The sequence below is a fragment of the Alexandromys fortis genome, unplaced genomic scaffold, assembly GCF_014885135.2.
Source record: "Alexandromys fortis isolate MF-2015 unplaced genomic scaffold, M_Fortis_MF-2015_v1.1 scaffold_84, whole genome shotgun sequence".
Taxonomy (NCBI): Eukaryota; Metazoa; Chordata; class Mammalia; order Rodentia; family Cricetidae; genus Alexandromys; species Alexandromys fortis.
This window is the reverse complement of record NW_026068017.1, coordinates 6,643,131-6,656,937: the sequence shown is the minus strand read 5'-3', so window position 1 is coordinate 6,656,937 and position 13,807 is coordinate 6,643,131. Positions and strand designations below refer to the sequence as shown.

General features: G+C 44.3%; 1 protein-coding gene and 1 long non-coding RNA gene across 5 annotated transcripts in view; one reads left to right on the top strand and one right to left on the bottom strand.

Moving 5' to 3' along the window:
• Window positions 1-13,526, top strand: part of LOC126513903 (myosin-4) — a 19,558-nt gene extending 6,032 nt beyond the window's left edge. The window contains exons 14-39 of one of the 4 annotated variants that reach the window (XM_050162487.1): window positions 956-1,265; window positions 1,936-1,943; window positions 2,288-2,359; window positions 2,839-2,926; window positions 3,012-3,129; window positions 3,302-3,425; window positions 3,516-3,652; window positions 3,768-4,023; window positions 5,125-5,367; window positions 5,620-5,796; window positions 6,000-6,145; window positions 6,422-6,512; window positions 6,600-6,989; window positions 7,444-7,570; window positions 7,914-8,032; window positions 8,157-8,353; window positions 8,830-9,013; window positions 9,100-9,265; window positions 9,548-9,672; window positions 9,918-10,226; window positions 10,971-11,174; window positions 11,851-11,976; window positions 12,064-12,234; window positions 12,352-12,456; window positions 12,559-12,654; window positions 13,374-13,526. In XM_050162487.1, the coding sequence (XP_050018444.1) occupies window positions 956-1,265; window positions 1,936-1,943; window positions 2,288-2,359; window positions 2,839-2,926; window positions 3,012-3,129; window positions 3,302-3,425; window positions 3,516-3,652; window positions 3,768-4,023; window positions 5,125-5,367; window positions 5,620-5,796; window positions 6,000-6,145; window positions 6,422-6,512; window positions 6,600-6,989; window positions 7,444-7,570; window positions 7,914-8,032; window positions 8,157-8,353; window positions 8,830-9,013; window positions 9,100-9,265; window positions 9,548-9,672; window positions 9,918-10,226; window positions 10,971-11,174; window positions 11,851-11,976; window positions 12,064-12,234; window positions 12,352-12,456; window positions 12,559-12,654; window positions 13,374-13,526 (4,242 nt within the window). Of the gene's footprint in view, window positions 1-955; window positions 1,266-1,607; window positions 1,613-1,935; window positions 1,944-2,285; window positions 2,360-2,838; window positions 2,927-3,011; window positions 3,130-3,301; window positions 3,426-3,515; window positions 3,653-3,767; window positions 4,024-5,124; window positions 5,368-5,619; window positions 5,797-5,999; window positions 6,146-6,421; window positions 6,513-6,599; window positions 6,990-7,443; window positions 7,571-7,913; window positions 8,033-8,156; window positions 8,354-8,829; window positions 9,014-9,099; window positions 9,266-9,547; window positions 9,673-9,917; window positions 10,227-10,970; window positions 11,175-11,850; window positions 11,977-12,063; window positions 12,235-12,351; window positions 12,457-12,558; window positions 12,655-13,373 lie in introns of all 4 variants that reach the window. The other 3 variants (XM_050162488.1, XM_050162486.1, XM_050162485.1) reach the window with 3 other exon arrangements.
• Window positions 1-13,807, bottom strand: part of LOC126513904 (uncharacterized) — a 77,281-nt gene that overhangs the window by 33,943 nt on the left and 29,531 nt on the right. The window lies entirely within an intron of this gene.

Here is a 13,807-nt window from a genome sequence, read left to right as displayed (position 1 = left end):
ACACAGACACACACACACACACACACACACACACACACACACACACACATACACACTGGGGTTTTGTCATGGTACCAAGAAAGAAGCTATGTGAAACTTGTGAAGATAAAGTCAAAATAAAATGCAATTGCCAGCTAGGAAATTTTCAAACATTCAGATCAAAACTCATAAAATTTTGAAGAAAAAAAACCCTAGGATGCACAAGTTAAGAAAATATCTTAATTTGGTGATGCACTAGCTCCACTGTTTACCAAAACTACAAACCTATACAGTCCCAAGAAAAACTATTTCCTTCACAAGTATTTCAACTTCTGGATTATCAAAATGATTTTTGAGAATGAATTTGTGAATTCATATCATCATCAATGCTGAATTTGCTTTCAGTCTTTCATATCAAATTTGTCTCAGAAAAATCAAACTGCTTCATGAGCAAAACCAACATATTATCAATGCTTAAGTCCATAGAGATGGGAGGTGAAGCTGGGAGTAGAAAGAGGAGATACACTTTCTTCTTGGTGAAGTTGCATTTTTGGTCATCAGAATATAGTCTATCCTTTTCACATCTTTCCCACGTCTAGATTTGTGGTGAAGGATGTTACACCCTGAGAAAGAAGTATTCAGAACACATATGAGTATATATAGTCACAGGATAAAAACTGAGCCTTGAGAGGGTACTTTTAGAATTTAATTTTACTCATTGAACACATTTGCCAGATGGTACAGATGAACTTTTAAACTATGTCTTTCAGCAACATATATCTTATGCATTCTTCAGACGATGACTGTCATATTTTTGTTAGGAGAGGGGAGTAATAAGTAGGATCTCATCTGTTTAATACATAATTCCAAGTTCTTTTTTGGAATGCCTTCTTTTCAGGTTTGTGCCAAACACACAAACTACTTGGACTCTTTTTTCTAAAGGACTCATCACTATCTTCTTCTTTTTAATACTTAGCCAATGGGCATCTTCTCCATCCTGGAAGAGGAGTGCATGTTCCCCAAGGCAACAGACACCTCCTTCAAGAACAAGCTCTATGAACAGCATCTTGGAAAGTCCAACAACTTCCAGAAGCCCAAGCCTGCCAAAGGCAAGGCTGAAGCCCACTTCTCGCTGGTGCACTATGCAGGCACTGTAGACTACAACATTATTGGCTGGCTGGACAAGAATAAGGATCCCCTGAATGAGACCGTGGTGGGGCTCTACCAGAAATCTGGCTTGAAGACTCTGGCTTTCCTATTTTCTGGAGGACAAGCTGCTGAAGCAGGTAATTTTTTATAGTATCAACTTGTTCTAAGAATTACAGCACAGAAATAAACCATCTGTCAGAGACAATATAGGTCAGTGATTCTCACTCTGTGAAAGGATCCAATGAACATTTCACAGGGGTCACTAAGACCATCACAGAACACAAATATTTACATTACAATTCATGACAGTAGCAAAATTTCACTTATGGAGTAGCGGTGAATATAATTTTATGTTTGGGAGTCACTAAAACATGAGGAACTGTATTAAGAGGTGGCAGCATTAGGAAGGTTGAGAGTCACTGAAACAAATGTTGCAAAATCTATTCTGAACGTTCAGGCCAACGTGAGTAAAATGAAAGAAAGTGTATTAACAACCATGGTATGGAGGCATCAGGAACCGCCGGTCCACAGCCTTGCTTATCAGTGAGAAAGTGGATCTAGAAGGCTCAGTGATTTGCTGCTGATTGTACCAGCTGCTCTTCCACATCAAAACTACTGCTTCCATTAAGGGTCCAGCTAAATTGGAGCTAAGGAAACCCTTCATCAGGACCACAGCACTAGGTGAACAGAATGAGGTTGTATTTCCTTTCTGAAGTATCTGAAGTCCAGATGTACAAGTGTCAACATGGGGACCGAAGAAAATAGAAATTACAAGTCCTTACTGATGAGTCAAGCTTAACTACCTAGAAGCAAGCGTACAGCTCTGCCTGTTCTGGGGGATGTGTGCACTGACAGGATCTTACTCCGCTGTCTTCTAGGAAGCAAAGCAGATACTGCTGATCTGGATGGAGTCAGGGAGTCCCATCTCTGACCCATATCTTCCAAGTTGTGCACAATTTTGTTCTTCCCTGGGTCTCTATAACCATGCCAGTGACTACTGTCTCTTCATCTAGAATTAAGGTAGATGAGTTCTGGAAGGCAGAAAGGGAATTGGTGCCACAGACTCTGGAGGAAACATGACCATGGTGTCGCTGGTACACACAAGAGGACTCAAAGGCTGCAGCTAGTAATCTCCATTTTGCCTTTCTGTTTTTCAGAGGGTGGTGGCGGTGGAAAGAAAGGTGGCAAGAAGAAGGGTTCATCTTTCCAGACGGTGTCCGCTCTTTTCAGGGTACAGTATAATCTTACACTTAGAAGACAACTAAACTGTAGTTAATGAGAGAATTTAAAGGATGCTTATGATAAAAGTGGGGGAAAAGTAGTAGTATAATTTTTCAATCTGAAAAATACTTCAGGAAATTTTTAACAAAATGAAGGTGTGAGATATTTCCTCACATTTCAAATATAAAAGTTTTGGTAGTAAAGAGATTTTACATAAAATCAAACGCTCATTAAAAAGCACCCACTGTGTTCGAGACATCTACCCCTTATGATCAAAGTCTCAATACAAAAGTTTTCCGATTAGCAGGGTTTGAGAAAAACAAACTGAAATGCAACTATTTTTGTATGATCAGGAATGTTCTAGAAATTCACCTTCCAGACGTAGGCTTCCTCTTGGTCATCATGATTGTTTTGAGTTAGCTCATTAGAATGTGATAGAAAAAAAATACAGCTACAAGTTATTCTAAATGTCTCCTTACGGTTTTATAGGAGAATTTAAATAAGCTGATGACCAACTTGAGGAGCACCCACCCCCACTTTGTCCGCTGCCTCATTCCCAATGAAACTAAGACTCCTGGTAAGATACTTCTCATGCGCAGAGCAGCCTCAGTGTGGCTTCTCTTTAGATGTCTTTAGATGTAGAGTTGTATTCCCCTTTCCAGGTGCCATGGAGCACGAACTGGTCCTGCACCAGCTGAGGTGTAACGGTGTGCTGGAAGGCATTCGCATCTGTAGGAAGGGCTTCCCCAGCAGGATCCTCTATGCAGACTTCAAGCAGAGGTTTGTTTCACATCTTCCTATGTTTTATGTAGAGCAGTGTTAAATTTTAAATGTCATTTGGTTTTCCATTTTTTTTGACTGACCCATCTTTTCAAGAGTAGCTACTATTGTTCTATCTTTTATTTCTTGGTGAAGAAAAGTCATGTTTTAAATTTGCTTTCCATTTCAACAGATACAAAGTTCTGAATGCAAGTGCTATCCCAGAAGGTCAATTCATCGATAGCAAGAAGGCTTCCGAGAAGCTTCTAGGCTCTATTGACATCGACCACACCCAGTACAAATTTGGCCACACCAAGGTACCACCAGTCCAAATTGCTGACAGACATTTAGTACTTTCAGAGTTTCTGCTTGGGTGGCCATAACAAGTCTCACTGTTCTCTGCCAAGGTTTTCTTTAAAGCTGGCCTGTTGGGAACTCTAGAGGAGATGCGAGATGATAAGTTGGCTCAGCTCATCACGCGCACTCAAGCCATGTGCAGAGGGTATTTGATGAGGGTGGAGTTCAAGAAGATGATGGAGAGGAGGTGAGGAACAAAGCTTGTTTGCCTTTCCCGCCACCTTCACCACTGAACTCAGTGCAACTGTGATGGTCACTTGACATATTTTTGCCCATTTGGACCTCTTTTTCTCCTTCCGCAGAGAGTCCATCTTCTGCATCCAGTACAATGTCCGTGCCTTCATGAATGTGAAGCACTGGCCCTGGATGAAGCTGTATTTCAAGATCAAACCCCTGCTGAAGAGCGCAGAGACCGAGAAGGAGATGGCCAACATGAAGGAAGATTTTGAGAAGGCCAAAGAGGATCTGGCTAAGTCAGAGGCCAAAAGGAAGGAACTTGAAGAAAAGATGGTAGCTCTGATGCAAGAGAAAAATGACCTGCAACTCCAGGTTCAAGCTGTGAGTAGCAGATGTGGCACACAGCCCTTTCATATTGCCTAATCAGGATGTAGCTGAGGATAAGCAATTCCAGGCTTCAGAGTAAACTATTTCTATCCAGGAATCTGCTGTGATTTCCTGCCTTTCAAAAACACTAAGATTCAGACCCAAAGAAACAACAGCTGCAAAGCCACATCCATGATGCTTATTATGGTCATATGTGCATCCTACACATACACATCCATGATGCTGATGTTCATATGTGCATCCTACACATAGACATCCATGGTGCTGATGTTCATATGTGTATCCTACACATACACACCCATGATGCTGATGTTCATATGTGCATCCTACACATACACATCCATGATACTAATGTTCATATGTGCTTCCTACACATACACATCCATGATGCTGATGTTCATATGTGCAGCCTACACACACACGTGGCGTTTATGTTCATATTTGCATCCTATACACACATACATGATGTTTAAGTTATATGTACTTCCTACACATGCACATCCATGATGTTTATGTTTATGTTTATGTGTGCATCCCCCCCACATACACACATGATACTTATGTTTATATATGTATCCTATACACACACTCATGATGCTTGTGTTCATTTGTGTTTCTTCCACAGTCTGGTCACCAGTGAATAAAGCCAAGAAAATATCTTTAGGCATTTTCCTTTCTTTATGGAGCATCTCTTATACTAGAATATTCTCTTTCATAAATATTGTTGAACACTAACTAGAAAATGGATTATTTTTATCAGAGCAGAAAAAAGGCTAATTTAAGCCCTTAGTTGAATGTGGAAAAAAACTGAATCCGAGAATTAGTAAATTGTTTTTCCGAAAGGACTGAGGGCTAGTGGATTATATATTTTTGCAACAAAACTACTTTTTCCTGATTTTACCTTCTACACATGCATACTTATGGAATGTGTTACTCTGTTTGATCAGCAGATAAAGATATTTGCATTTTGTCCTTTTAATTTTTTTAAAAAGTTGGCAATTGAATGGCCTATCCACTGAGCAGCTGGTAGTCATCCATGAGTGTGTATTTGCAGATAGAGCCATACAAATGGAAATTCACTATTTCTCCCCTCAGGAAGCAGATGGCTTGGCTGATGCAGAGGAAAGGTGCGACCAGCTGATCAAAACCAAAATCCAGCTGGAGGCCAAGATCAAGGAGCTAACTGAGAGAGCTGAGGATGAGGAGGAGATCAATGCTGAGCTGACGGCCAAGAAGAGGAAGCTGGAGGACGAGTGCTCAGAGCTGAAGAAAGACATCGACGACCTTGAGCTGACCCTGGCCAAGGTGGAGAAGGAGAAGCACGCCACAGAGAACAAGGTACAGTTATTATTCACTTTGAAGCATTCACAAGTATTCATTTAGTACTGAACCTTAAATCTTAAAATTCCGGAACATGAAAGATAAAGTTACAACCATAACATGGTTTTGCGTTCACCTTTATCCCCCATTGTATTCAGTCATGCAGCCTACATAGGCTTCTGGCTGATGTTCTCCATGTCAGGCTAATGTTGTCCTAAGAAGTTCTCATGTACTTTATCAAGCTTTCCTACCATCCCTTCAAATCTATAGGTGAAAAACCTCACGGAGGAGATGGCAGGCCTGGATGAAAATATCGCCAAGCTGACCAAGGAGAAGAAGGCCCTCCAAGAGGCCCACCAACAGACCCTGGATGACCTGCAGGCAGAGGAGGACAAAGTCAACACCCTGACCAAAGCCAAAACCAAGCTTGAACAGCAAGTGGACGATGTGAGTAGGAAAGATAATCTTTCTCCTTAGAAAGGATGAAAGAAACGGTGGGGAGACGAAGGCATCTGTGGTCTCCATGAGCCTAGAGATTCAGACTTGAAGTCCTCATGCTGTTTGTTTCCTTTTGAGATTTTTCTTGAGTATTTGACTAACGACATATGGGTCAATGCTTGAGAACCTAATCAAAATCCTTTATCATTTAGCTTGAAGGATCACTGGAGCAGGAAAAGAAGCTTCGGATGGACCTAGAGAGGGCAAAGAGGAAGCTAGAGGGGGACCTCAAATTGGCCCAAGAATCCACAATGGACATAGAAAATGATAAACAGCAACTTGATGAGAAACTCAAAAAGTAAGTCTGATAGAATTCAGAGCTGGCTTCTCACTGTGTCCGCACAGATGCAACATGTATGTAAATGTTTCTCAATTATTGCTTAATGACACATGGGGTAAAGAAAAAAAAACAATGACAACTTTGGTTTTTCATTTAATTAACATGGCACTTTGCGGACTTGCAAAATAAGTACTTCTCTCTCTTTTAAGGCCAGCAGTATGAAAAATTTCAATTCTACATAGATAGGGCTGTGGGTAAAACTGACCATAAGCTAATGTGTTGCTGTTAAATTAGGAAAGAGTTTGAGATGAGCAATCTGCAGAGCAAGATTGAAGATGAGCAGGCCCTTGGCATGCAGCTGCAGAAGAAGATCAAGGAGCTGCAGGTAAGTCAATGGCTTCCATCAGTCTAACTCATCCGGAGAAACATGTCTGACCAAAGAAGCTGAGTCTGTTCTTCCTGCCACCCCCAGGCCCGCATTGAGGAGCTGGAGGAGGAAATCGAGGCAGAGAGGGCCTCCAGGGCCAAAGCAGAGAAGCAGCGCTCTGACCTCTCCCGGGAACTGGAGGAGATCAGCGAGAGGCTGGAAGAAGCTGGCGGAGCCACTTCTGCCCAGATCGAGATGAACAAGAAGAGAGAGGCTGAGTTCCAGAAGATGCGCAGGGACCTGGAGGAGGCCACCCTGCAGCATGAAGCCACAGCAGCTGCTCTTCGGAAGAAGCACGCGGACAGCGTGGCTGAGCTTGGGGAGCAGATCGACAACCTGCAGCGGGTCAAGCAGAAGCTGGAGAAGGAGAAGAGCGAGCTGAAGATGGAGATCGATGATCTCGCTAGTAACATGGAGACTGTCTCCAAAGCTAAGGTCTTTCCTAACTTCTTGATTTATCTGAAATACTTGAAAGTGACTATATAGTGTATGTGACTCTAGCCAGCCACACTGCATGCAATCTGAGATTTTCTGATTGACATCGCTGTGTTGAATGGATTTCCTCAAGTGTACACACCTTATTTTTCAAAATCACCTTAAACTTTGTTGCTATGGCCACAACAGTAATAATGCAATGACAAGGAAAAGTCCCCTCCTCATGATGTGGGCCGTAAATAATGTCCATGTTTCCCCAAAGAGAGGAGCCCAGTTTTGATGCGCACATATTCACTTAGTCAGTCACCTAAGCTCCTCCGCTGCTTCCTGAACACTGTGTGAGGCCTTGACAGCAGCATAAATAAGATTCTGTGCCTGTCATAAACAGTTACAGATCTCTAAATCTCAGCCTTCTGAGTAGACATGTGTCACCTTGCCCTGCTTCCCGCCTCAGGGGAACCTTGAGAAGATGTGCCGCACCCTGGAGGATCAGCTGAGCGAAGTGAAGACGAAGGAGGAGGAGCAGCAGCGCTTGATCAATGAGCTGTCGACCCAGAAGGCACGCTTACACACAGAGTCAGGTCAGCCCATGAGCGCTGCTGCCTTTGGAATAGCAAGCAGGGAAGGTCGGGCCCCTTTGGGAAGCAAGACTCGTGCCTTGTACAGTGTTTGCACATTTATAGATTCTTACTCCTTCACCTTTAGGTTACAAAGCCATGACTCGAAGCTCTAACCAAAGGGGCAAAATGTATCTTTTGGGCTTAGAAGGGTTTTGTTCCCTTAACCCTAAAACACCACAGGGAGTATTGCACCAACACTCTGGAGACATTGTTTGCACTGTGTGAAATAAGGAGGGTCCTATGCTATCCCGCCTCACTCATGGCTGAGACAAAAGAATTCAATCGTTCATGTTTTCTCTCTCAGGTGAGTATTCCCGACAGCTGGATGAAAAAGATGCTATGGTTTCCCAGCTCTCCAGAGGCAAACAAGCATTCACTCAACAAATCGAGGAACTAAAGAGGCAGCTAGAGGAGGAGACAAAGGTGAGAGCCCTGAGTTGATGCTTTCATTTGTGGGACTGGGCAACCTGACACACTACTAACTCCATAAAGAGACTATCAGCGATCAGAACACAAACCCACACCATACAATTTGGGGTTTTTTTAGGCTAAGAATGCGCTGGCCCATGCCCTGCAGTCAGCCCGCCATGACTGTGACCTGCTGCGGGAACAGTATGAGGATGAGCAGGAGGCCAATGCTGAGCTGCAGAGGGCCATGTCCAAGGCCAACAGCGAGGTGGCCCAGTGGAGGACAAAATACGAGACGGACGCCATCCAGCGCACCGAGGAGCTGGAGGAGGCCAAGTATGGGTTTCAATGAGTTAGACAGAAAGAAACCAAAGCAAAGGAAAATTGAAGAGAAAATGGGAAAGAATATTCATGCAATAATACTGTGAAATAATTTCGCAGTTTCCATATCTGTATGATTAAGAGGACCATCTGCATAATGTCTAGGCTCCCATTCAATCACAACATCGTTGAGCAATTGTATCCTCTACAGAGCTGTCAGGGTTAATTCAGCTTCAGAGCCCTCCCCCTTCCTCCTCCTCTCTGGTTTTGTAGATGGGTTTGATAACACTTGAGATGGTAAAGAACTCACCTGGGAAATCAGAGTTCAGAAAGGGATAAAATGGACTCCAAGAAATAATCCTGGGAAAATCTGTGGGCACACCGAAATAAAAGATCGCAGGGGAAAACACTCTTTCCTAATCAGCCGCTAGGCAGAATTTATTGTGGTAATCGATTCTTCCCTTGGTCACTCACACTGACCACCTCCTCAGGAAGAAGCTGGCTCAGCGTCTGCAGGATGCAGAGGAACACGTAGAAGCCGTGAATTCCAAGTGTGCTTCTCTTGAAAAGACGAAGCAGCGGCTCCAGAATGAAGTGGAGGACCTCATGATTGACGTGGAGCGTTCCAATGCTGCCTGCGCTGCCCTCGATAAGAAGCAAAGGAACTTCGACAAGGTGGTCCACGTGATCCGTGAAGTGTCCCCGCTGGGGGAAAGGGTGTTATGGCTGGGTTCAGAGTTTAACTGATGTTGTGTGTGTAGGTCCTAGCCGAATGGAAACAGAAGTATGAGGAAACTCAGGCTGAGCTTGAAGCCTCCCAGAAGGAGTCCCGGTCTCTCAGCACCGAGCTGTTCAAGGTGAAGAACGCCTATGAGGAGTCTCTGGATCAACTTGAGACTCTGAAGAGAGAAAACAAGAATCTGCAACGTGAGTCCCAACCTTCTAGATCCTCCTTAGCCCTGGCTGGACCCTCTCGTGTTGCCCACCTTCCCGATTCTCCTTAGCCCTGGCTGGACCCTCCCATGTTGCTCACCTTCCTGATCCTGTTTATCCCTGGCTGGACCCTCCCATATTGCCCACCTTCCTCATCCTCCTTGGCCCTGGCTGGACCCTCCCATGTTGCCCACCTTCCTCATCCTCCTTAGCCCTGGCTGGACCCTCTCATGTTGCCACCATTTCTACCTCTTCCTCTCGTCTGTTCTCCCACAGAGGAGATTTCTGACCTCACTGAGCAGATCGCAGAGGGAGGGAAGCATATCCATGAGCTGGAGAAGATAAAGAAGCAGATTGATCAGGAAAAGAGTGAACTACAGGCTTCTCTAGAGGAAGCAGAGGTACGCACCTTGTTTGCTCAGCTGTCCATTATAAAGAGACTAAAAAGAGAATGACAGCTGAGGTCTACCATTTTGTGGGCTTTAGGGGGACAATGCTCGCCATCAAGGAAAAAATCTGGCATATATATGTCACAGGTGCAGAATCGGTGTTCTAAGCAGAGATGTATGAAAATCTGGGGAGGGGGCTCAATGGCTCTTTGAGAAGTCACCATAGCGAGGTCACCAAAATGTCACTTTTATTAAAGGCATCTCTTGAACATGAAGAGGGCAAAATTCTACGCATCCAGCTTGAGTTGAATCAGGTGAAATCCGAGATTGACCGCAAAATTGCTGAAAAAGATGAAGAAATAGATCAGCTGAAGAGAAACCACCTCAGAGTCGTGGAGTCCATGCAGAGCACGCTGGACGCGGAGATCAGGAGCAGGAATGATGCCCTGAGGATTAAGAAGAAGATGGAGGGCGACTTGAATGAGATGGAAATCCAGTTGAACCATGCCAACCGCCAGGCTGCAGAGGCGATCCGGAACCTCCGGAACACACAAGGAATGCTGAAGGTACCTTGGGGGTGAACCCACACTGTGCTGGCAGGCGAGGTGTTGCTGTAAGCTCAAGTCTTAAAATTTTAGGAAAATTACAGGTCATAAATCATCAAAGCAATGTGGTAGCAAGATACAAAAATTGTATGTTGGGAAGACGCTAAATTCTGCCTGAAAGGTCCAAGAGAGAATTTGCTTTGTCATCTGAGACAAAATGAGGGGTAAAAGTATAGAGACAGGGTGATGACAGTTTAGCCTTCCAAGTATGAGGACCTTAGGCATGACCCACCAGCTCTGGCTCCTGGACTTCCTTCTTTTTTATATATATATATATATTTTTTTTTTCCTGGTTATTTATTTATTTATTTATTTATTTAAGATTTCTGTCTCTTCCCCACCGCCTCCCATTTTCCTCCCCCTCCCCCAATCAAGTCCTCCTCCCTCGTCAACCCAAAGAGCAATCAGGGTTCCCTGCTCTGTGGGAAGTCCAAGGACCACCCACCTCCTTCTTAAATATGTAAAATAATGTAATCAGGTTATCTGATTTTTGAGGATACTTTTCTGATACAAAATTCCATAGATTTATCCATGATTGTTTTTATGATTTGGGATCTGAACTAAAACATCATGTCATTAATGGTACTTGTAGATGTCCCTATTTAATCAGGCTCTGAGTTAGTAAGATCCAGGTGTGAGCGTGATATTAAATCTGAATCCACTTTAACTGGAACACAAGTCAGAGCTTCTCTTATTTCTTTGCAGGACACTCAGCTGCACCTGGATGATGCTCTCAGAGGCCAGGATGACCTTAAAGAGCAGCTGGCCATGGTTGAGCGCAGAGCGAACCTAATGCAGGCTGAGATCGAGGAGCTGCGGGCATCCCTGGAGCAGACAGAGAGGAGCAGGAGAGTGGCGGATCAGGAGCTTCTGGATGCCAGTGAGCGGGTGCAGCTGCTGCACACTCAGGTGAGGTTCAGGATCAGACTTACTAAATGCCTTCCCTAAAGCTAACGGCAGTCTGCGGGGATGTTCATGAGATGTACAAGTAATGTTGGCCATTGTAGCACAGATAATAAAAACCCAGAGACAGATATTGGGGTTCAAGCTGAAAGATCAGAGAAGTAAAGTGATCAATCACTAGACAGCACTTACTTCTACAAAATCTTCAGACTGAAAAGAGATTGAGTTCCTGTCTCATCCCTCCTTATATTCCTCTCTAGTGCTGGGATTAAAGGTATGCACCACCATGGCCCGGTCTCTGTGGCTAACTAGTGTGGCTGCTGGGATTAAAGGTGTGTGCCACCACTGCCTGGCCTGTATCACTGACTAGTGTGGCTGGCTTTTCTCTCTGATCTTCAGACAAGCTTTATTTGTTAAATCATAAACAAAATATCACTATAGGCCCGGACACCTTCCCAGGGTTTGGAGAAATGCACAGAACGATCTAAGTATGGACATAGACAGTTCACAAGTCCACTCAAAGGCTGGTGGACTTGTGGACTTGGAAGGATCTGGAGCTTAAAGCTTATATAAAGAAGCACAGAAGACCACCCATGAGTAACGCTTATTATCAGCTTTTAGGTATTATTAACTAGTTATACATGTTATTAAATGTAGATTTTCTTTTTTTAAATTGCAACAGAACACCAGCCTCATCAACACCAAGAAGAAGCTGGAGACAGACATTTCCCAAATCCAGGGAGAGATGGAGGACATCGTCCAGGAAGCCCGCAACGCAGAAGAGAAGGCCAAGAAAGCCATCACTGATGTGAGAAGGGGGCAAGATGGAGGTGACAAACCTGAATCCCGCTGGGCCTTGTCAGCCCTTACCCAACTCTGTTTTATCACTTACCAGGCCGCCATGATGGCAGAGGATCTGAAGAAGGAGCAGGACACCAGTGCCCACCTGGAGCGGATGAAGAAGAACATGGAGCAGACGGTGAAGGACCTGCAGCACCGTCTAGATGAGGCTGAGCAGCTGGCGCTGAAGGGTGGCAAGAAGCAGATCCAGAAACTAGAGGCCAGGGTGGGTGCCGGCCTGTTCTTTCCTCTCCCACCCTGTGCGTGCGAACAGCCGAAGGCAAACTGTTAACCGAGCTTTCCTCTCCACCGTCAAACTGTTACCCATGCTCTTCTCTTCCAGGTGAGAGAGCTGGAAAATGAGGTGGAAAACGAGCAGAAGCGCAATGTTGAAGCCGTCAAGGGTCTTCGCAAGCACGAGAGAAGAGTGAAGGAGCTCACTTACCAGGTGATTGGCCTTCCCTTCTCAGCAAGGCCCCCCATATCTGGGAAAATAAAGATGGAAGGGTAGTTTCAGCTGACAACACTCTGTGTTTGCTGGGTCTTTCAGACTGAGGAGGACCGCAAGAATGTGCTCAGGCTGCAGGACTTGGTGGACAAGCTACAGACTAAAGTGAAGGCCTACAAGAGACAAGCTGAGGAGGCGGTGAGTATCTCCACAGGAAAGGAGTGCTCCAGGACCCAAGTCCCTCTTATTCAAGGGATTTTCTTCTAAGGCAGTGAACAGGCCAGGAGCCCCAAATTTGGTGGGAAAAAACACAAGATTTTGCTACAAATTATCAGAGCTTTAGACATTCTAGTTCATTTCTCTGAGATTGCATCAAGTTAACGCTTCAAAGGAGTTAACACAGAAATGCTTTGCCACTGCCCTATTCTTACTATCTAGAACATTCCAAATTCCCAGTATTCATAGGGACTATGCAAAAGAGGGCCTGAATTATTCTAAGCCTTCCCTAACATTAGGATTAAATCCAGTTCTGAACTTTAAGAAACACTCATCCATCTCATTGAGTAAGTGCTTCACTATTCCTTGGGGCTCTCTGTAGCCAATATCACTGCTGTGCCCTCGCTTTAAAGTTTGGTTTGCAGAAATAAGACTGAATAACATCGCTGCTTCTGTGGTCTCAAGCATCCCCAGCTTGGAAAGGAGTCAAGTGAAAGAGACTAAAGAACGGGGTTGCAAGCATTCTCCTTCATGTAGTCAAATCCATGGGAGGTTCTGCCCCAAATAAGAACGCCACCAAATGACAGGACCTTTTACTTTCCCACTCAGGAAGCAAATCCTGTAGCTTCTTTTAGCAACAAGGGAAATTAGTGAGCAGGAAATGTCAACTCTTGTTCTTTCCAATGTGTTCCCATTCACAGGAGGAACAATCCAATGTCAACCTGGCCAAGTTCCGCAAGCTCCAGCATGAGTTGGAGGAGGCCGAGGAGCGGGCCGACATTGCCGAGTCCCAGGTCAACAAGCTGCGGGTGAAGAGCCGAGAGGTCCACACCAAAGTCATCAGTGAAGAATAATAATCCATTCTTCTGTTGAAAGGTGACAGAAGAAATCACAAAATGTGATGTTCTTTGTCACTATCCTGTATATCAACTAAATAAAATCTGCAGATAATTTTGCAATCAAAAGGTTCATTTGTCTTTTAATGATAAACTCCAGGATGTTTTGGAGACCAACTTATTTCTTAGACATTTGTTGGGTACCTACTATATGCAGAGACGGGAATACCACTCAACCAACTTTACTGACCATTGAGTATGTGTTTGATATAAAAATGGTCACCAAGGAAATGAGTTAT